Below are 21,071 nucleotides of genomic sequence, written 5' to 3' on the forward strand. Positions count from 1 at the left end.
GTTGTGGGGGTGAGAGGGGGAGGAAGAAAAGGAGGGGAAGGTGGTGAGGGGGGATTTTTGAGTGAACATTTGAAATGCAAAATTTCCTACAACACTATTGAAATATTTATTCCAAATGTATCACATACTAGCATTTAGAAACAAAACCTGGGAAACTCTCCTCTGAAAGTTTATTTTGTCTTGCAGAGATAATTTGCCAAGATTTAGAAAAGATTCTTTCATTGGGAACTGAGCTACCAACCTAACGAAGCCCATACATACCCAGCCAGGGTTCCCACTCCACCTAAATAATGAAATTCACGGTTTTTTCCAGGTTTTCACGGTTTTTTTTCCAAGTTTTCACAGTTTTTTCAGGTTTTCACAGTCTCAATGTCGTCAAATTCATGGTCCGTTTGTAAGTCAGCAACAGGACAATCACTGGTATATTAACTAAAAATTAGCGTATGCGACATACGCCGTGAATGTAAACGCAGCAATGAAAAGTGATCTGTTATGACGTCAACGTTTGGAAAATTCAGGGCCAACTAAAGGCCCAACCCAACCGCGTTCTTGCCTAGACACAGAATACCACATGGCCAGGCCATGTGGCCTCCTTTAATATGCGAATGCCCTTAGGATCTTCTTCCGTCTGAACATTGGAAGTCCTTTTTAATTCCTCGCCGAGAGATTGTTTTTTGCACACGTTGTTATTACCGCGCATTAACGAAATGTCACTTACCCAATCTTTCTGAGATCGGGGAAAATATTTATTAAAATTGTTTATAGAATGTAATAAATGAAAAAATCAATTTCATATAATTATAACGCACTTTGTTTTAAATATATGAAGACAAAATAAATACCTGCTGAAACACGTTATTTTCACTTTCACGTTATTATTCACATAAATTCAAACGAGGTGAGCGTAGTCTATTGAGAGCTATTGCCATTAATTGAAAGCCTATTTGCCGTAGAAATGTTTCCTCAAGTAAAATTCCAATGGCAAACTCATATTTTTGAAGCATATGGCATGAGCCCGAATTTTTTGTGGGAACCGAACTTCGAGTTACAAATCAGATAATTTTCGTAAATGGTTCATTCTGGGTCCATTAGAAATGTAAGTTATTTCATTCGTCCTTTTTTTAATACAAGTCCATCACAAGCTATCACTGAAATTGAAACGCTTAGACAAAATAACAGACTTCCGCCATTAAAATGGAAAATATCGGTCAATGTATCGTCATATAGTACGGACCAATTATTACACTTCGAATATTCGTGTGTAGAGAAATGCGTAGACTAAGAGTCTGCGTATGCCTGACCATGAAATATGATTAACATATGGAATTTGATCAGTCAATCATGGTATTATTATCAAGATTGAGATATTTTTACGGTTTCATGGCGAAATTAACGGCTTTTTCCAGGTTTTTTCATGGTAGACGAAATTCACGGTTTTAAGGTTTTCATGGTTGAGTGGGAACCCCGCTACCTATGCCACTGATTAAAGCTATAGGGATGCAACTCATTACAACTTAACTAAAAATTTAGCATAATTTAGTATGTTTGTAAATTAGAAATTTCCGTTACTGAGTTTTGACAAATAATGCTTAAGAGGAATATACAGGAGACGATGTGCTCCCTTGACTCTCCAAACGTGCGATGAGCCTCCCACTCTAACATGCACAATGTATGCGGGAGTCATGTGCACATGGAGTCCGAGTCCTGCCACTCATGACTCCAACAAGCACAGAGGGAGGGAGTCGTGAGAGCCGTGCGTCTGATTTCCCCTCGCAAAATTTCAGCACTTGAGCCCACAGTGAGCCCAGAGAGAGTCATGAGCAGAGGGAGCTGTGACTCACCAAATAAGACTCTCTCACCTCACAGCTAAATCAGCCAAGTCGCACATTTGAACTGACTCACTTGCACAGTGCCCATCACTACAACACAGTTCTAAGTAGTTTCAAGTCTTTTTTATGCATTTCATCACAGCTTCAATAGATTTTCAAGAGACTTATAACACAAATCCTCTTACGGTTTGGTCACAATAGCAAATTTACTTCGCTTGTTTAGGCCAATACCCTTAAGAAATGTATATTACTCAGAAATGGAGACGAGTGCCACGTTGAAGACCTTTGCAAAAATAATTAATTCATTTGCAAACAAATATTGGTCAAACAAATTTTTATCTCTTTCCCAAAAGACTGACCTTTCTGGCACAGAGGAAATTCCACCAATTTGGGCCTAAACTCGCACGTTAAAAAGTCATTTTCATAATATCAAGTTAATCCGTAGTATTTTTAACAACATATTCATAGTAGGTTGGCTTTTCACATAAATTGAGTGTACGTCAGTACGTGTGTTGATATGATATTCACAGACGAATCGCAGTTTTCTTTGAAAAATCCCCTGGATTTCTGCGAAAGCCTCAGCCACAAGCTTCTCCTTCTTGCATTTTTAAGAAAACTAATAAATAGTTTATTAGGCATCTTGGTTGTGATATTTCTACAGCCAGGTGTTACCTCGAACACACCTGGAACTCATCTTGCTGGCTAATTACAATGCTAGGGAGTTGGGTGGATGTATGTAGTGGGCACTGTAAAAGCAAGATGAAATTTTGGGATTTGAACAACCTATTTCTCTTTATTTAAGTGAAATATCAACTGTATACCATTAAATTATCACCTACTCAATTAAAAATCATTGGTGGACACACTTGGGTTGAGTAGGCACTCTTGAATCACCCGTATTGGTGCGCTATTAACCCAGCAGTGGTCTGCTTTGGGCGATGTTTCTGCACAGATGACGTCAGCAGTGCCTTGGGGGGAGGCAGTTTTCGGCATGCTTTAAAATTCGTTATATCTATCATTGAATATCTCGCAAAGGAAAACTCAGATTTACATGTGGTTTTCTTTGTTGAATTCAGAAAATAATTTGTTGTCCGCCTGTGAAATAAAAAAAGTTTAAGCAAGTTCCCCATTGCAAGAATGCCCTCATTTTTACATAATAATCAAACAACTGCGGGGTTAATCTAAATTAGAAATAGAAATGCATTCTAAAATTATATTTATAAATAAATGAACCCATACGCACAATGCTGAGCTCCAAATAGTTTCATTAGAAGATTACACCTAAACTTTCAATCACTTTGAATGTACTTCATACAACGCAGAACACATGAATGTAATCATAGAAACATGAGGATTTAAGAAGTAGTATGAGCAACTTAGGGCTTCTTTTCTGGATGACTCTAATGGCTAATAAGATTTTAATCTGCACTTTGGTATAGGCCCACATTTTCAGGGAGTGCTGATGGAGTCCTTAAAACATTTTCTGCATACATCAGGTGAGTGAAAGAGCCCCAAAGAGAGTTTGGTCGAACGTGCCGCAGTGCCTTTGGGCGGTCTTGTCAGCTACATTCTTAAGTGATCTCCACAACAAGAAAGGTCTTCCATGAATATTTTCAAAAATGTTTGCAGCTGTATCACTTCGAGGAAATTATAAAAAATCAAGGTCCTCTGCCAAGATGCATCAAAACCAAAATAGTAGAGTACTGGTGCATAATTTCTACTTCACTGGCTCTTGGCTTCTTAAGTAATGGTTCCTTGGTACTACTCACATTCTTTGATGCATCTTGATAATCATTTGGCATTATGAAGTCAAAACCTATTTCTCCTGACCCAAAAAACCCTAACAGGGGAACTGTGGGGAAATACTCCCTAAATAAGGTTGATTCCAAACCTTTCTCTCTCCTTGGCCTCCCCACACAACGTCCCATGCACGAAAACATGAATGCAACACTGTTTTCTGATGGTAGACCACACGATTTAAGCTGGAAGTAAGAAAAAAAATCATGATAAAAATACATAAACTATAAAAATTTAGAAGTTAAGTCACAATTCCATATTTCATAGTAAACCAATTTTGGAGAATAGTAGCCAAGAAGTCAACATAAAAATATAAATAGTGGAAGCTCAGTACATACAATAAGCACACACAATCCCTGGAAAATCACTCACTTAATAGGGTGCACATTTTGTCCAAAAGTAAAGGATGAAGCCCCTCAATACCCTTCTTCATTGTATTCATGATGCTTAGATGTTAATTGGCTAGCAAAATAAAGGTCATTAACTATCTTTTCGGAGTTATTATTTCTGCCATCACCAGAAAAAAGCATGACCCCGATTACTTTCTATTTATGCACTGGTCTAATAGCTTATCAAGTACATGATGTGATATCTTGGCCTCACTATATCTATCTATATTTATTAACACTTTGATCATAGGCCTTTCGATGGTACACTGCAAATCTCTGATTAAAACATGATTGACACACTACATACTCTGTACACTCTGTAAAACGAGCATCCACTGTGGTTTGAATTAGCTGATATTGATGACCACAAACATTTTTCTTTTTATCGATATACATATAGTACATATGCAGCCTTCATAATTTTATTTGTGAAGCTCTAGATAGTGCAAAGCTCCTGCTTTATTGGCCGCTAAAAAAATTTTAAATTCACAGAATACCACTTTTCAGGAAAATTATTTAAAAAAATGGAATTCAAAAAGGGAAGTTACATGATGTCAATCTCATCCAGATTACGTTGTTTGAACACAACTTAAGTCTAATGAGTTCTCAATAGCAAACCACTTTACTCAAAACCTACAGAAGTGAATATTCTAGAGATGCGCGAATAGTATCCACGAATACTTGAATACCTCGAATACTAGAAAGTATTCGGTATTCGAGTGCTCGAATAATTATGCTAAAGTACGCTCTCGAATACCTCGAATACTTTGAATTTCACGCCATACACTGTCGCACGCACGTCGTTGGTAGTCGACTCGGAATAATGTAAAGAACGAGTCGTTTAGTGCATGCAGCACCGTTATAGGCAAGTTTACGAACTACATCGAATTCGCGGATTGGAGCAATGAAAAGAGTTCGACGTGGGGAACCGAAAATGATCGGGTGAAAAAAATCCGAAAATCCCCAGTTTCCCCCACCAGGAGAACCTCAGAGCCGTGGGATTGTAACTACATAGCACAATTCTCAAAATCCCCCACCCCTCCATCCGTCAGCCTCCAGCCACTCCTCTGACGCTTTCCGCTTCTTTGAAATCAAACAAAAGGCACCAGATCGCACAGGGTTCGTCAAGGCACCATCTAGCAGGGTACTCTGCTACCTGCTAGCATCCTGCATCGTATCAGCGCTCAAAGCCTTGCCCCAAGGTCACCTCACTTGCGGCAGCGGGAACGAGAACGACGTCACACGGGAGTTTTCCCAGCATTCATACTTAGCCGTAGCATTTTCACGCGCTTGAAAATTTTCACTTTTCGTTTAACCCTCGAGCGCCCACGGTTGCGTATACGCAACCGAAGTTACAATGTCGCGAATACAGTCCCTGACGCCACAACGTAATTCTTATCAGCTAATGAAACTACTACATTGTGCGTAAGTGTTCTATCTACGTGTTCCAATGATTTCTTTCGGCAACCAGTCCAGCAAACGGCAGAAAAGGTGGCAGACATAGCTCGCGGTGCAGTCTACGCTCAATATGGATGTACGCTTCGTGTAAGTAGAAGTCTAATTTTTATTCCTTGTATTTTCCGGCACATATTTTGCAATAATTTGTTGACGGATACTATAATGATACTAACTATATCATTTTTTGGCAAATTAATGACTATATGTTCAAAATAATTGGTCTTGATTCATGCGGTTGCGTATACGCAACCACGGGCGGTAATGGTAGCGATAAGAATTTTTCTCAAATATCGGCGATTTTTTAAATTATTATGTCGTTTTTAAGATAAGTTTCACAGCTATGATGCATATATTTGTTTATATGTTTAACACAACAAAGAAATATTTTTGTGCATATATTGGAAGTAAATTATTTATAGGTTCTCCCCAATTATTGATGGATTATTTACTTCATACATTTCTTATGATCTTTTGAAAAATAAGTATTATTGATTTGCATTATTAAAGGCAGTGACGAGTATCATTATGCATTAGTTATAATTTTCAGTGATATTACATTGAAAGAAGCCCTTGATATCCTTGAAGCTGATGATAGTGATGGTGATTTAGAGGCCATTTACATAGATCCTCCGGAATGCAACGTCGCGTCTGATGAAGATTCCGCAGAAGAAGATGACGCCGGCAAAGTTGACAATTTATCTGGTCGACAATTGGGTGCAGGTGCTGAGGTTGTTTTATGCAGGATACCTGGCAACCTTTTACCTGATATGGGACTGTGCCTGCCGTCATTTGTGGAGAGCAGAATTACACATCCGCAACGCCGAGTGAGTCAACTGCTGCACATAATTTGTCTTTGAGTGACAGAAGAAATATTTACAAAAAGAAAAGAAAATGTGTTCATGATCAAAAGGACGTTGTTTGGGAGGAAAAAGACATCCGCGATTTCTTGCCCCCTTTTCCGGAACAAAATTACTCCGAGTTTAGTAATAAATCATGCGTGGAAATGTTTGAATTATTTTTTGATAGTGATATTTTGGACCATTTAGTGACCGAGAGCAATAAATATGCGCTCTTCCTAAATTTGCCACATCCAAATATCGAGAAAGATGAGCTCAAAGTTTTTATTGGAATTTTTTTTGCTTTCGAGTTATCACCGTTTACCCAATAAGAGAATGTTTTGGGAAGAAAGCGGTGATACCCGTTGTGAAATGGTTGCTGGGGCTATGCGACGGAATCGCTTCCTAGAAATATGTAGATTCTTGCATTGTGCGGATAACAATAGTCCAATTACAGGTGACAAAATGTGGAAATTGCGCCCTATTCTAGAGAAGTTTAGCCTAAATTGCCGCAAACATTTTAGACCGGTACGAGAAATTGATTATGACGAGTGCATGATTGCATATTATGGCCGACATTCTTGTAAGCAATTTATTCGCGGAAAACCTATCCGTTTCGGGTACAAGACATGGTGTCTGAATACAAAAACTGGCTATCTAATTGATTTCGATGTGTATCAAGGTAAGAATCCTTTTGGGAATAATGAATATGAAACAGAGTTTGGGAAATGTGCTGCACCGATGATGGTAATGCTAGACCGTCTACCTGAGCAAGCAAAAGGCCTGCCTATTAGTCTATATTTTGACAACCTTTTTACTAGTGTTCCTCTCCTACAAAAACTAAAAAACCGGGGATATGGTGGTACGGGAACTCTAAGAGAAAATAGAATCCCTAAAGACTGCCCATTACCATCCAAGGGTGAAATGAAAACGATGATTCGGGGAAGTTATGCATATCGTTGTGAGACAAACTCGGGCGTAATCGTGTGCAAGTGGGTAGATAATTCCATGGTTACTGTTGATTCAACGTGCCATGGTATTCACCCTGCAGAAAAAGTGAAACGCTGGTGCAAAAAACTAGGTAAACGCATTGAAATACAACGGCCACACATGATTCGAGAGTATAATACTTTCATGGGAGGGACTGATAGAATGGACGAAAATATAAGCAATTGTCGAATCGCTATCAGAGGGAAAAAATGGTACTGGCCAATTCTAACTTGGATCATTGATGCTGCGGTCCAGAATGCGTGGGTTTCAATGCGGCATTCAGGGCAGGCTTTGACGCAAGTTCACTTTAGGAGAAGCATTGTCCAACATTACCTTCTGAAATATGGCAAGCCTTACCAGAAAGGAAAACGAGGGAATGTAAGAAATAGAGCCGCTACAGAAGAACTGCGATTTGACTTGATTGGCCATTTTGTAATCGTGAATGGTGATAAGAGAAGACGTAAATGTGCAGGAGAATTTTGTAAGACAATATGTCAAACATCTTGCAAGAAGTGCAATGTCGGTTTGTGCGTGTATTGTTTTGAAAAGTACCACCTTTTTGTGAAGAGTTCTTAGAAATTATATGTATTTTGTATCATTAGAATTAATTACTGGTTTATTTTATGAACAATTTGAAAATATTTGTGTCACAAATATATATAAATAAATGCTGCAATTAGTTTGTATGGTTGAAATTTATTTAATGAAAAATAAATATTTACAACTGGTATATGTTGCCTATTTTAGAGTATGGAGTTTGACACTCGCTGACATGGGGAACGCCCACGGTTGCGTATACGCAACCCATATTTATGTCAAAATAATATTATTAATCATCAAAAATTATATGTATTCCATCGCATGAAGTCTATTTAAATAGAAATGACTCAAAATTAATACATTTATACGAAAAAAAATCTCTGGGCGTTCGAGGGTTAATCGGGAAAAATAGATATCGTCATTCGAAAATCTATGGGCATGAAATGCGTACTCCAGGAGTAATAATATTTCGATTTAGGCAATAAAAAAATAATAAGACACCACCCTATTGTATCCATAAAATTAAAATATTCCTAAATTCAGCTAAACTCCTGTTTGAATCCTTTAAAGGAAATCACAATTACTCGCCAAAATCTTGGGTTTCCTGCTGCATAGGCAACCTAGCCAAACATTCCTGCATTCATCGTTTAGTATTCGAGGTATTCGAATATTCGAGCAATGATTTAATATTCGAATTCGATATTCAAGTTTGAGAAATCTGCTATTCGACCCATCTCTAGAATATTCAATTCAAAATCCAAAATGTATTTTACCTGTTCCAAAATTTCTCGAATTTTGACTTCCTTTGTAATATCCTGTGGAATCACAGCAGAAAGAGTTCGAACTGAAGCCCCAGATACAGCCAGACCCATTAAAATGGGATGTGGATGTGATGCATTGGTAAAAAATTCATCCCCTAATCCACCTCCCACAGCCATCTTGCAGTCCATTCTATAAATTTGGCAAAAAAGAAAGCATATATGACCAGTCCATAGCTAGACAATGAGTAAATGAACCTTGAATTGAATTTTATACTCTTCAGTTACATTCACTATGAAAAGGAGAGAAATAAAATATGTAATTGAAAATTGTCACAAATTTCATGACGTCAGACCCTAGTGGGGTAAATCATGTCTTGAATTTTGATGGAATGACTCAAATACTGTATTTATCTGAATATAGTCCCCTGTTTTTTTCAAAAATTCCTGTGGTAAAAGTAGAGGAGGGCACTATATTCCTTTGCATTTTTAAATTTTTTTTCCCAAAACTGAAGCTGAATAAAAATTGGGGGGGGGGGGTGACATTCAGAGGGGGACCAGGCCTGTGTTAGACCCCTTAGGGTTAGGGTGCTGGAAGACCATAGCCAGAGGGCGCCAGCACTATGCACAGGGAGTACTACCGGGGGGCACCAATGATTTCCAGGCTGGAGGGTGCACCGGATTACATCCGTATGTCCTGGCGGCCCAGCACGGGTCTAAGGGGGACTATATTCAGAGAAATACAGCACATTATAAACCAATAAGTACAGATAAAAAGGATCATGAGAAATAATTCTTCTCAACCTTAACTGCTCAGATCTTCTAATATATGTATAGCCAATAGTGATGTACATTAATAGTAATGTGTAAGCACAATCGTTAAATTGCGGTAAATTACAGCTGAAATGCTTTGAAATCAGTTTTTATAAGAGCGATCCACTTCGATTGAAAAAAAATTCACTTCGCATAAATCATTTGCTTTGACCAGGACAAGATGCCAGATTCACCAAACCAGAAGCTAAAACCACTTAGGCTATCTTACAATGTAGATTTTTGGTGGCTTTGGAAGATAAGATGGTTTATGCAGTTGTACATGTACTTGGAAAGTTTCTGCTTCCAGTTTTTTGGGCACTTTGCACAAGTTCAGGGGATCTGGGTTTGGATGAGACATGAGCACCGTGGAACTCCTGGTTGTCGGGAAGGAAAAATAAGCAATAGCCAGCATAACACGGAGAGTTTGATTAGCTACACAGCATACATGATGGAATGATAAACTGCAACCATATGTAACAGTATAAATGTTGATATTACACAGATGAAGAAACTTCAAACATAAAAATGAATTTAGGGATATCTTAAAAGCTACATTATTAACCCCTCAAGCGTGCACGACGCAGCATGAGTGTCCTTGCTATTCCGTTCCTATAGGGTGCTTTAATCGTAGGTATTTAAATCGCACAGGGTTCTTTAATTCGGAGGCACTGAAGCTTTAGTGCAAACATTAATTAAAATATTTTTAGCGCCTTAATAGATCACCACAAAAATTTCAAAAAATTGTATTATCTAAAAAATTGTTTGAACTTGATTATTATTAATACGTACTTACAATTTTCAGAGCCGTTTACTTTTGTCTGCTCCCTGTATGCCGTGTTTAGTAGTTGAACAGTCTGTGGTGTTTCTCAAAACAGGGTCCTACACAGGTTCCTGGGAAGTTTTACATCTGTATCTTGTCTCATATCTCTTTATGTTTTTCTCACTCACTACACACTTTCTTCTTTCAACCCTATATGTTTCAGTTTGTGGGTTTTGTTGTACAAAATGCCATCTGGTCGATCGAGCACATTCCGTATCGGTAGCCGAGAGCTGCCCTTTGTGATGTTCTAAATTCTGTCCTGCTATAATTTTGTTCTCTAAGATTCAAATATTCACTAATGGGCGAAATGTTATAGTGGTTTTTCACAACTTCCTTCCTCTTTCTATCTACAAAACAGAGAAAGTTGGTGAGCAATGACCTTTCCTTTCCTATTAGATTGAGAAAAAATTGAGTTTCGAATACATGTTTTCCGATAAAATACATTCTGAAGCTTGGTTTCTTATTTATTTCCATCGATATGAGCAAACCTAGAAATAATATTATTTCCACCAGAGTTGTGGGAACCCACCCTTGAAAGCGCAATTTTTTTGCTTTGGAATTTTCTTTGTAAATTTTCAAGAAACTATGCCACGTAGTGGTTTGTCGCAGTCACTATAATTGTAATCATTTCATCATCAAAAAATAACTGCAATTCCAAGGATACTTTTTACACGAATAGGCGATATTTTTCTTCAACTAAATATCCAAGTATCCAATTTAAACTTCCAAAGTCATATCATAACATTCTGAACATTCTTTTATTCCAGAGCGTCAAGCACAGGCTCATTGGACCACTCACGAGAGCTAGAAGGCATGGTCAACTAAGGAGGGGTTTTAGATACGGAAGGGGCCCAAGGCCGAAAAAAATAAAACCACCAAAGCAAACATAGGCGTGAAAAAACTCCAACCCTTAGCGTCCAACGTCATAAATAAGATATCAGATGCTGGCAGGTCTTCTAGGTTCCGAGAACTATTGAGTGACAATGCCTGGATGGTCCAAGCCTTCACTATCATTGCCACGATGAAAGAGAAAGGAAAAGATGAGGCAGAAGAGCAGATGATAATGAACCACAGAGGAAGGCATTCAGCGTCCCAACATAGAACACACAATCTCTAAGAAAGCACATAAATCGGAGCATAAGTTCCATGAGTGTCCACCAAACGCCTCTCCTAGAGGAAGCATCCTGGCATCAGCTGGAAAAAATATTCTAAAAAAATACAAGCACACAAACAGAGGCAATTAAGAGGCACAGAATGAAATCAGGCAGATTTGTCTCACATATACCCTCACTGAAAGTACATATATTGTAACCGTACGGGCACGTTCCCTCCGGTACAATAAACTACAATTAATATGCCGGGCTAGCATTGCCGGCGGTGGGCCGTGAAATAGGTTCTCTTGGAGCACGTGGTAGGAATAGGAGCGGATGCACAAGACTCTAAGTTTTAGCATAACCATTTATTGATCCAACAGATATCATACGTAACAACAAAAAGAAACAATGCCACAAATAATCCCCTCATTGAACAAAACTAACCAAATTATGGGGCTGAGCTCGGTTGCAGGTTATTACGAGAGCTAAAGCACGGAAACATAAGCAAAGTGCCATTGCGACCCAACAAAGTTTAAAGGACGGAAAACCCATGCTTCACCCCAGTTCTGTAATCAATTTCAATGACCCAGTGCGATAGAGTTTACCAACGTAGGCTGGAAGGTCCGATGGTATTGGCTGGAGTTTGGGAGGCCCCAGGCTGTTGCAGGTGAGGTGACCCCGGCTGAGGTCTCTGGAGGAACCGTGAAGTTGGTTGTGGGTACTGCCCGGTCGTCTCGCCGCCTGTTTGTCTAGCAGCCGGCATAGCATGCCACCAACCTCCTTACTCCTCGGCAATCAGCGGTTGAGAGAGAGAACTCCTCTCCTCGTTGCGGCAACCGGTCTCCTTCTTCCCCTCTATTGCCTCACTCTCTTCTCCCTTCCCCTCCATCGCCTGTCGCACAGCTGATTTCCTTTCCGCCTTCCTCGCTTACGCCGGCCTTGGCTAGGTAAACTTTACCGCACACGGGTTCCGTCTCCTTCCAACCCTTATTTACCGCTCGTGCCCTCGCTCTCGTAATCACCCAGCGACCTCATGTTGTTACAATATGGAAGATTAAGGGATAGGAATACCTAATGAAACTTTCGAACGCATACGGTGTGTCATACACGCTTTAGGCATGGTATTCAAAAGACGCAGATGTTGCGTCGCGCACACTGAGAGAACAACCACTGGCATTTAATGTCACGCTTGAGGGGTTAAGGATTTTTTCTTTTTTATGGCTTAATGAAGCTGTCTTAATTTTTATTTTTTTTTATGTTGAGATGAAGGCACAATTGAAGTGATATTGGCTACTGGTGTAGGTCTAAAGAAATGTTTTTTCTGTTATAGAATTATAAAAGTAACCAATAATTTTGTTTACAATCTGATCAATGGAAAAATACTGAAAAATATATTTTGATTGACCTTCCACTCCTCTCAGGGCCTAATGCTCATAATATACTGACAAAACCAATTAATGTTCAAGTTGATGTCCTCAGCTTAGTGTTCTATGCCATTTGCTACTTCAAAAGTCTCTCATTTACATTTTTTCTTGAATTCTATAGGACATCAATGAATAAGTTTTCATGAAGTACATATCAAATTTTGAATAGAATAGCGATGAGATTTCCCTAACAAACAGCCAATCACCTAATATGAATTAGGTAACTAACTCATGTTCTGAGGGTAATATGAAGCAACACCTTTCAAGTACTTCTAAAAGCAAGTATTTTTCACCAGTAAGTATATTTAAAATATGTACTGCAAATGTTGCATGTGGCGGTGCTGATCCACAATCAAGTTATAATTTCGGTACGACAACGACGATCTGAAAGATATGAGGACGGTTACATTCACAACGCCTGTAAGCCGAGGAAACGGTCAGTCCCTTCATTTGAGTCAAATCACTTTCATACAATACCCACTTGACGGGGCAGACCATGCCTCGTGCTCTTTCGCCCCTACCACTCCTCCTTCCCAACCCTGCTTCTTGATTATCCTCTTGCTGCATCCACTTTAAAAAGGCTAACTGATGATAAAGGCAATGAAGAGGCTTGATCTCTGCATTTTTCCCAGGTTTTCTTCCATATCAGTTGGGGAAGTGTCTTTGTGTCCACAACCCAACTGACACAGAAAACATCCCAAAAAATACGAAGTTCAAACCATCAATGTCAAAACCTTCAATCTAACAATGAAGAAGTTTCCTCTAGCTCTGAGGGATGACTTATCAGAGGTCTCATTTACCTTTGTGGCTCAATATAGGTGTAAATATTTTTAAAAATTTAAAAACTTGGTGGTGTTGTTTCTATGAAAATTAATTTTATTTTTCCTGAAAATTTTAAAATTAAGAGGTTACCTCTTCAGCAGAGTCTGAATAATCAATCCCGCAGCATCCTCTGCAGCAGAAGACGATTGGTCACAGAAAAAAATTAGGCTCCTAATTTGCTCCTGGCAAGGAATTCCTGTCAAGCTCTCCAACTCTTCATCAGATAAAATCTGAAAATCATGTAAAAGAAAAACTTATGAATACAAAAGTGCATTTATGGATTTATCTGATCATTTAAAACCATAGTTTAATTTCCTTAATTAAAAAAACATAATTTCATAACACAGAGAGAAAAGGTCACCCTGGAAAATGAGAAAACAAGTTATTAGCTACGTAAAGAATGCTATAAAATTGTTTTAGAAATGTTCCCCATTTTTCAGGCAGTTTTTAACACTTGAGGCTTAAAATTTACATTAATTTAAGGGTCATCATCAATGTTTTTATAATCAGAAAACATATGTACAATCAAAGACCTAAGGTAAACTTTTAATGGCCAGGCAAGCAAAAGTTCATGGTCATGTCAGTTTTTGCATGGCATTTTCAGAAATTACAATGAAAATAACGATGATGCATAAAAGCTGCTATAAGGTCGAGCTCAAAGGGCTAATTGTATCTCATTATTACCATGATATCAGTGTAAAAATTGGTCTACAAACACCTTATTAGTTTTTGATTGGTTGAGAGGAATCGGAGATCTCTCTCACTTTTCCTCAGAGAGTACATGTACCACACCCTTGGACTACTCTCCCATTCTGAGCTTCTTTAGTGAACCTTTGAGTATAGGAATACCAACGAGAACATCCTCCCTGCCCTTAACCATACACCATAAATTTGTGTCCCTCTGGAATCATGAATATTAGCCAACAGTGAGGAAAAATACCAACCCCTCCCAGCCACATGCTACTCAGCACTGATAGACACCCACCCGGAATAATCTTCCTCCATCCACGGTGTATTCAAGGTCTTGGAAGAATTTTACACTTCTCATAAAACTCAATGAAAGGAGGATAACCTTTCACATACAAATCTGCAGAATGCAGAGATTATAGGACTATGTATTAGCCTAATATCATGCCTGGCAAAAGTGGTCTGAGGATATGAAACAAATGAATGGAGGCACAGGCAATTTAAGCGAAGATCCGTTTGATTTCATAAAAGGAAAGTCAACTCAATATATAACAGCGGTAAGCAGGTCCCCAGTTCAGAGGAACCTAGAATATATCTACAATGTGTATACCTGCTTCGTGGATTTTGAAAAAAAGCACTTGATGGAGTGGAATGAATAAAGTTAATACATATTGTCAAGAAGAGGCTTAAATTGGTGCAATAGGGTGGTTTCATATTATTTTTTTATTGCCTAAATCGAAAGGTTATAACTCCTGGAGAACGCATTTCATGCTCTTAGATTTTTGAATGACGATATCCATTTTTTGCAACTAAACGAAAAGTGAAAATTTTCAAGCGCGCGAAAATGCGACGGCTAAGTAGGAATGATGGGAAAAAGTCCGTGTGACGTATTTCTGGTTCCCGCCGCCGCCCTATGAGGTGACCTTGAGGCTAGGCTTGAGCGCTGATACAACACAGGCTGTTAGCAGATAGCTGAGTACCCTGTTAGCAGGTAGCGCTTGGCTTAGATATGGATTATAACTACCTTATCAAACGTAGGAAACTTTCCGACCTTAGATAATTTTAATAAGTGATTATTAAGAGATGTTTCCCTGAGCTCTGTGACTCATGCATGCATCGGTAATCTCAGACGATGTAAAACTCCTATCCTCTCATGTAGAAACTAGGTCCCTGTGACGTCACGCGAAATGGAATCGCATGTGCGCCAATCTGTCCTTTTTCAAATCAGGTTAAAATTGACCATTGCCATTCGTCTAAACCGGTATTTCTAAAACCAAATAATTTGTATATTATGAATACACTAATGGTGGGTAACGAATCGCAATTAATGCCTTTTGTTTTCTTTGATGAAGGAAACTACCCTATTTGTATATTTCCCGGACTCATTGGTGTAGCCAGGGGGGAGGTCTGGATTCAACCTTCCTACCCCCCAAATTATAAAAAAACAATTTTTTCCTTTACAAAAGAAAACAAAATATTGAAAAATCATGATTTACAAAAGATTTCCTTGACAAATGAAGAATTTTCAATCATGAAAAATAAACTTAAAACCCTTTACTTAGTACCCTGTTTTGAAAAATTTTCCTCACTGGTGTTGGACCCCCCCCCCCCTTAATTGAAATTCCTGGCTACCCCACTATCCAGACTGAGCAATAAAGCATACAGGATGCAGAATCTGGGAGGACGAGCGTTGGCTGAGGAGTGAGGCAAGCCTATCCACTGTCGCAATTCCTTTTTATCATGTACACTGAGTAAATGGTGAGGCGTGGGATGAGTTGGAAGCTGGAGTAAAAAAAATATAGGCTAACACATATTTAAAAAAGTATTTTTTGAATCTATTCAGTCTACTTATTCCTTAAATAAATCTGAAAATAATCAATATGAGCATAACTCAGGGCCATTCCAGGTCAAGTCATCCAGGGGTTGACATCCACTAGTCACACATTGTCATGAAAATTTGTACTAAAATTATATTGGTATAGATAAGAATAAATCCTAAATTTCAGCTCATTCTGACAATTAGATCCAGATGTGTTGAAGTTTTAGTCTAATTTTTTTTGCCAACTCATCTTTAATTCCAACATCCTTATTTTTTTAATTAATTCAAAATAAATAGTGCATTATTTTATTATCATTTAACACAATGGAAAGTCTTTGTGACTAAATATTTTTCACTTTTAAACCACATAAATATAAATTTTATTTAATTACCCAAGTTCTTTTCGTTGAATTGCATTTCGGCTTTTAAACATTTTATTTTAAACTTCATTGTGTAATAAAAATGTTATAACTCAAAACCCCTCATATTTTTACACCATTTTGAAGATAATTTTTATGCTTTTTTCAGTAATAATAATTGTTTAGGTGTATCTGGAGAGAGATTTTTGCTACAAGTTTTTTCTGTATCAATGCACGTATTTTACACAAATCACATTTGTGTAAAATATATGTTTTTGAGATCAATTTTTATTGTGATAGAGGGTTATGATTCAATTTTTTAGTATCATATGTTTCTCCATTAAATTTTGAACAATTGAATCAATTTAGAAGCCTCTAGCTTCAAAATTGTTGATTTGTCATGTAAAAACTAGAATTCATGCGCTCTCATTCAGCATGCACACAATGCTTTAAATTGGAATAGACTAAAACTTTAAACTACCACATCTCTGGAGCTATTTGCCAGAATGAGCTGAAATTTAGGGTTTATTCTTATCTAAATACATATATATTTTGCATACAAAATTTTATTAACATCCAAGAGCCTTGGGTGTCAAGTCTACTATTTACTGGATCATTTGGAGTGGAATGGCCCCTCATGCAAGCCTGTGATACAATTTTTTTAATCCAAGATGATTGTGTAGCAAGTCTCTCAATTGAGGCATTTTTAATAGGGAAATGACTAAAAAATTATTAGAAAAAGAGTCATGTAATTTAGGGATTATTGCAAATAGAACATATCCAGAGATAGTATGTTTGACACAACACATATAGAAAGCTTTTCTAGAATTATACAGAATAACAAAATTAAAATTTAGAATAAGCAATACCTTGGAAGACTTCAAATTGATAAAATCTTCACTTTGGACAAAAAATGGAATGAAATTGACACCAGGTATATCAGGAACCAAAAGTACTGAAAAAGATGTTTTGTCTTTCAATTCCACTGTGTTGCTCATGTCCCAGGCAGTCCCCACGGTCCCATAGGCTCTTAGTCCAAGGGTGGTGCAGGTGTTAGGCATCATTTTCATTAGATGTTCAATCACTGTTGAGATAATATTATTCAGTCAACATAAACCAATTTGCAGTTTAAAATACTGGAATAGTGCGAGAAAAAATAACAGAAATAGTGCATAAAAAAGTGGCCAATTTAGAGGTAATTTTGGCATAAAGGTGTCTTTCATAACCACCTCTACGAGTTGAAACTGGCAATGCTGAGGGTATTTCATAACATTCCTGAACAACCAAAGAATAAATAAAATATTAAGAGAACTTATATATACACAATAAAATGATGAGGACTACAATATTTTTACTTTACTGCTAGAATCCCTAATTTCAGGCAATATTAGCAGATACAAGGCACTTTGCTTGGGATGAAGCCTCGGGACTCCATAGTAAATAAAAATTCATAACGATATCTATTCAGGGAGGTATGGGGGAGAAGTCCCAAAAAGAACACAGCCCCTCTACCACAATCATATCCCTGCGCGGTCGAGAGATGAGTCTTATGAACATCGAGATGGCTCATTCTGAGACGACATTCTGCATTTCACTTCGTTTAGCAATAAATACAGGCAACCGAGGTGGATGAAATCTCAATTACATAGATATAGATAATTTATTCTTATAAACAGGTGAAAAAGAAACCTCATAAAATGACAAGTATTGCATTATATACTAACCATGAGGTACACCTTCCGCAGATGATGGACAATGATATGACGGCCGAGATCTACATCTTTTCAAATTTATCTCTTTGTTTTCTTCTTCTCCATAATCAATCGAGTTGATTAGTTCTGACGAAAAGAATAAACATAAATGTGGAACACAATAGACTCTCCCCATTTCCTCATTTATTATCGACCTCGGGGAGGTCCTTGTCCATTTACCCCTAACATTGGGACTGAACCACTCAAACCAATGCAGACACCTACGCTCTCGTCGAATAAGTCGGCAAACGTTATTCCAAGCATGGTTAACTAGAGACGCTCTTCCAAGATCTCTAGCTGATAAGTTCGCTAAAATCTTCCGAAGTACACCGAACTGCATAAAAAGTAGATGGACACGTTCACTCTCTTTGGAAACATCTTCGATCAGTGGTGTATCTCCCATTATCGCAAGCTGCAATTCAAACTGAATGAGATTTAGCATGGGAAATTGGTCAAAGAATCAATTGGAATACTAATGCATTCGCGATGCAAGTTAACACATCGGGCAATATAGCACTTCCTTAGTTATTATAACCAGACTTCCGCAGCTGTAACCTCTGTCGGCAAAGCCGATGGTAAAATTAATACATTTCAATTAATACCCATTGATGCGGTAAATAAACGATGGATTTCAGCTCATTTTAATTATATCAACAAATATTTAAAGCCTATTTTACCGCTCTGCCTATTTCACAACTTCAACGTTCGCAAGCACAATGTTCCGTAAACACAAACCAAAACACATACGTTGCCGTTTTGTTTACGAACAAAATAATAACTATATTGAACATAAACTTCGAAACATACGGATAAAAACGATGGATTGGATTGCAAGTCTGGCATTTAAGGTTCACTGAAAGTATTACCATTTATAAGATACATGTTCACAGAAGGAAATTATAGGAAACACTCTATAAAATAATTAAAATGAAGGTCATAAACACTAGGCCACACGACGAGTGAAAGTGCAAAACAGTATACGAAAATGGTTGAAATAATGTTTGGATGGTTTAGTCCGAGGAATTGTCATGACAATGAATTCCATCAAAAGGAGAGTCATTCAAAGAAAGTTATCAAAAATCCTAGTCACTGTGTGGATATGTTACAAACATCAAATCAGCTATCATCTGACAGGGAAAAGATTTTTTTTTCAATATCTCCTACCATCACCTGTTAAATACTTCCTTAAATCCTTGCAACAGATTTTTGCTATGCTAGATTAATTTATCAATTATATTTATCGCTTCCTCAACGTGCAGTCGAGCGAGACATACCAACGAAAAATGTCAGCTGAAAGACGATCTGCGCCTTTTGCATGACGTTTTATGAAACAATGGTACGGCCGGTATACGCGCTGTGTACACGGGAAATTATGATAAAACCATTGTGGTGTGTAAATGGGAAAGCTTTGTTGTGGGCCATGGTTGTGACCATGGTCGACACATGCGTAGTATAAAAGATAGGAATACAAGGGCCTTGTGCCGGGTCTACACTAGTAACTAAAGTGACTACTTAAGTTGGCTCTCTATTTAAGGTGGTAGTGTAGGTGCCACCAGCTTCATTTAAGTAGAGACGACATACTTACTTAAGACGACATTCTAAAAGAGGCATTAAACATGAATTCCCATCATTAAATCCCAACCGAACAGGTGGGGTTTTCAAACATATCAATTAAATACTACCGACAGAAACTGATTTCTTTGAATTGGAATAGTGTATCACTATTTGTAATCACTTTCTTTTCACATAATTATATTTTCCATGAAACACAAACGCCAATCGTGTTTGGTTTTTAACCCAGGTTTTCGAGAGGCTGGCAGAAAACTATTCCAAGAAGTAAAAAGTGACTATATCTTCAAAATAATATCACTTATCAATATTGGATTGTTAAGTCGCTGGAATTTTAGGTTCACCGAAACGCATTACCATTTATAAGATACAAGTTCACAGAAGGAAAATATAGGAATCACTCATTAAAATAATACTCACACTCACAATAAAGTCATAATCACTAGGCCAATTGACGAGTGAATGTGCGAAACAGTTTACGGATCATGCAATACTAACTATTTAAACTGCGAAAAAATGAAGGGATAAAAAATTATTTGGATGGTTTAGACCGAGGACTTGCCATGACAATCAATTCCTTCGAAACGAGAGTCATTCAAAGATAGTTATCATAAAATCCTTGTCACTATTTGGATATATTAGAAAATTCAAATCATATGGATCGCCATTTTCATATAAATGCCTTCCATATGCCGTACAGCTTGGGAATGGATACATAGCTACACATATACCGCCAATCATAGAGTTGCGGAGTGGATGCACGAAAGTGCTGCCACCTGACGGGCACAGACTCAACTTATACGTACGAGTGCTGCCATCTATTTTTCAAAATCAGTACCATAAAACATAAATTACTCTTCAAAATGCTTCAGCGACATTAAAAAAGAGGCATTAAATATGAATTTCCTTTACTACAACCCAACCCAACCCAACCCAACCCAACCCAACCCAACCCAACCCAACCCAACCCAACCCAACCCAACCCAACCCAACCCAACCCAACCCAACCCAACCCAACCCAACCCAACCCAACCCAACCCAACCCAACCCAACCCAACCCAACCCAACCCAACCCTACTCAACGCCACCCAAAACCTACCCATGCCAACAATATGAAATCCGAGGAATCTATCATTAGGGAACAGCGCCCCTGTGGCAACATTGTTAACTGAAAACAAATGAGGTTTTGAAATGCCCGCTTTTATGTCCCCTTACGCCACCTTAAGGCGACATAATGAACTAAAAACAAATGAGTACTGAAACTCATCTTACCCCCCTGGCGGCGACATTTTGAACTTACACGGCCAATGAAATAA

At 38.0% G+C, this 21,071-nt stretch overlaps 1 protein-coding gene across 4 annotated transcripts; it reads right to left on the reverse strand.

Annotated features, from left to right (window-relative positions):
* Positions 1-3,077: 3,077 nt before the first annotated feature.
* LOC124155521 (F-box only protein 22-like) lies at positions 3,078-19,474 on the reverse strand. 4 transcript variants are annotated; one of them, XM_046529414.1, is made up of 6 exons: positions 19,357-19,474; positions 18,160-18,598; positions 17,305-17,519; positions 13,661-13,800; positions 8,613-8,790; positions 3,078-3,811 (listed from the first exon to the last, which is right to left on the reverse strand). In XM_046529414.1, exons 2-6 carry the CDS (start codon positions 18,587-18,589, stop codon positions 3,488-3,490), a joined length of 1,287 nt encoding a protein of 428 aa, XP_046385370.1. In that variant the 5' UTR covers positions 18,590-18,598; positions 19,357-19,474; the 3' UTR covers positions 3,078-3,487. The 4 variants fall into 4 exon arrangements, with proteins under 4 accessions (XP_046385370.1, XP_046385367.1, XP_046385368.1 ...); XM_046529411.1 differs by lacking the exon at positions 19,357-19,474 and adding an exon at positions 19,053-19,330; XM_046529412.1 differs by lacking the exon at positions 19,357-19,474 and adding an exon at positions 18,864-19,006.
* Positions 19,475-21,071: the final 1,597 nt, after the last annotated feature.

Source organism: Ischnura elegans, chromosome 3, assembly GCF_921293095.1.
Source record: "Ischnura elegans chromosome 3, ioIscEleg1.1, whole genome shotgun sequence".
In the NCBI taxonomy this organism is placed as follows: domain Eukaryota; kingdom Metazoa; phylum Arthropoda; class Insecta; order Odonata; family Coenagrionidae; genus Ischnura; species Ischnura elegans.

Coding starts and splice junctions, on each gene's coding strand:
- LOC124155521 (XM_046529410.1), bottom strand. CDS start 18,628: ATGCTAAATCTCATTCAGTTTGAATTGCAGCTTGCGATAATGGGAGAT. Junction 8,791..13,660: donor ATTCAGACTCTGCTGAAGAG/GTAACCTCTTAA, acceptor CCAAATTTATAG/AATGGACTGCAAGATGGCTG. Junction 3,812..8,612: donor TTCGAGAAATTTTGGAACAG/GTAAAATACATT, acceptor TCTTACTTCCAG/CTTAAATCGTGTGGTCTACC.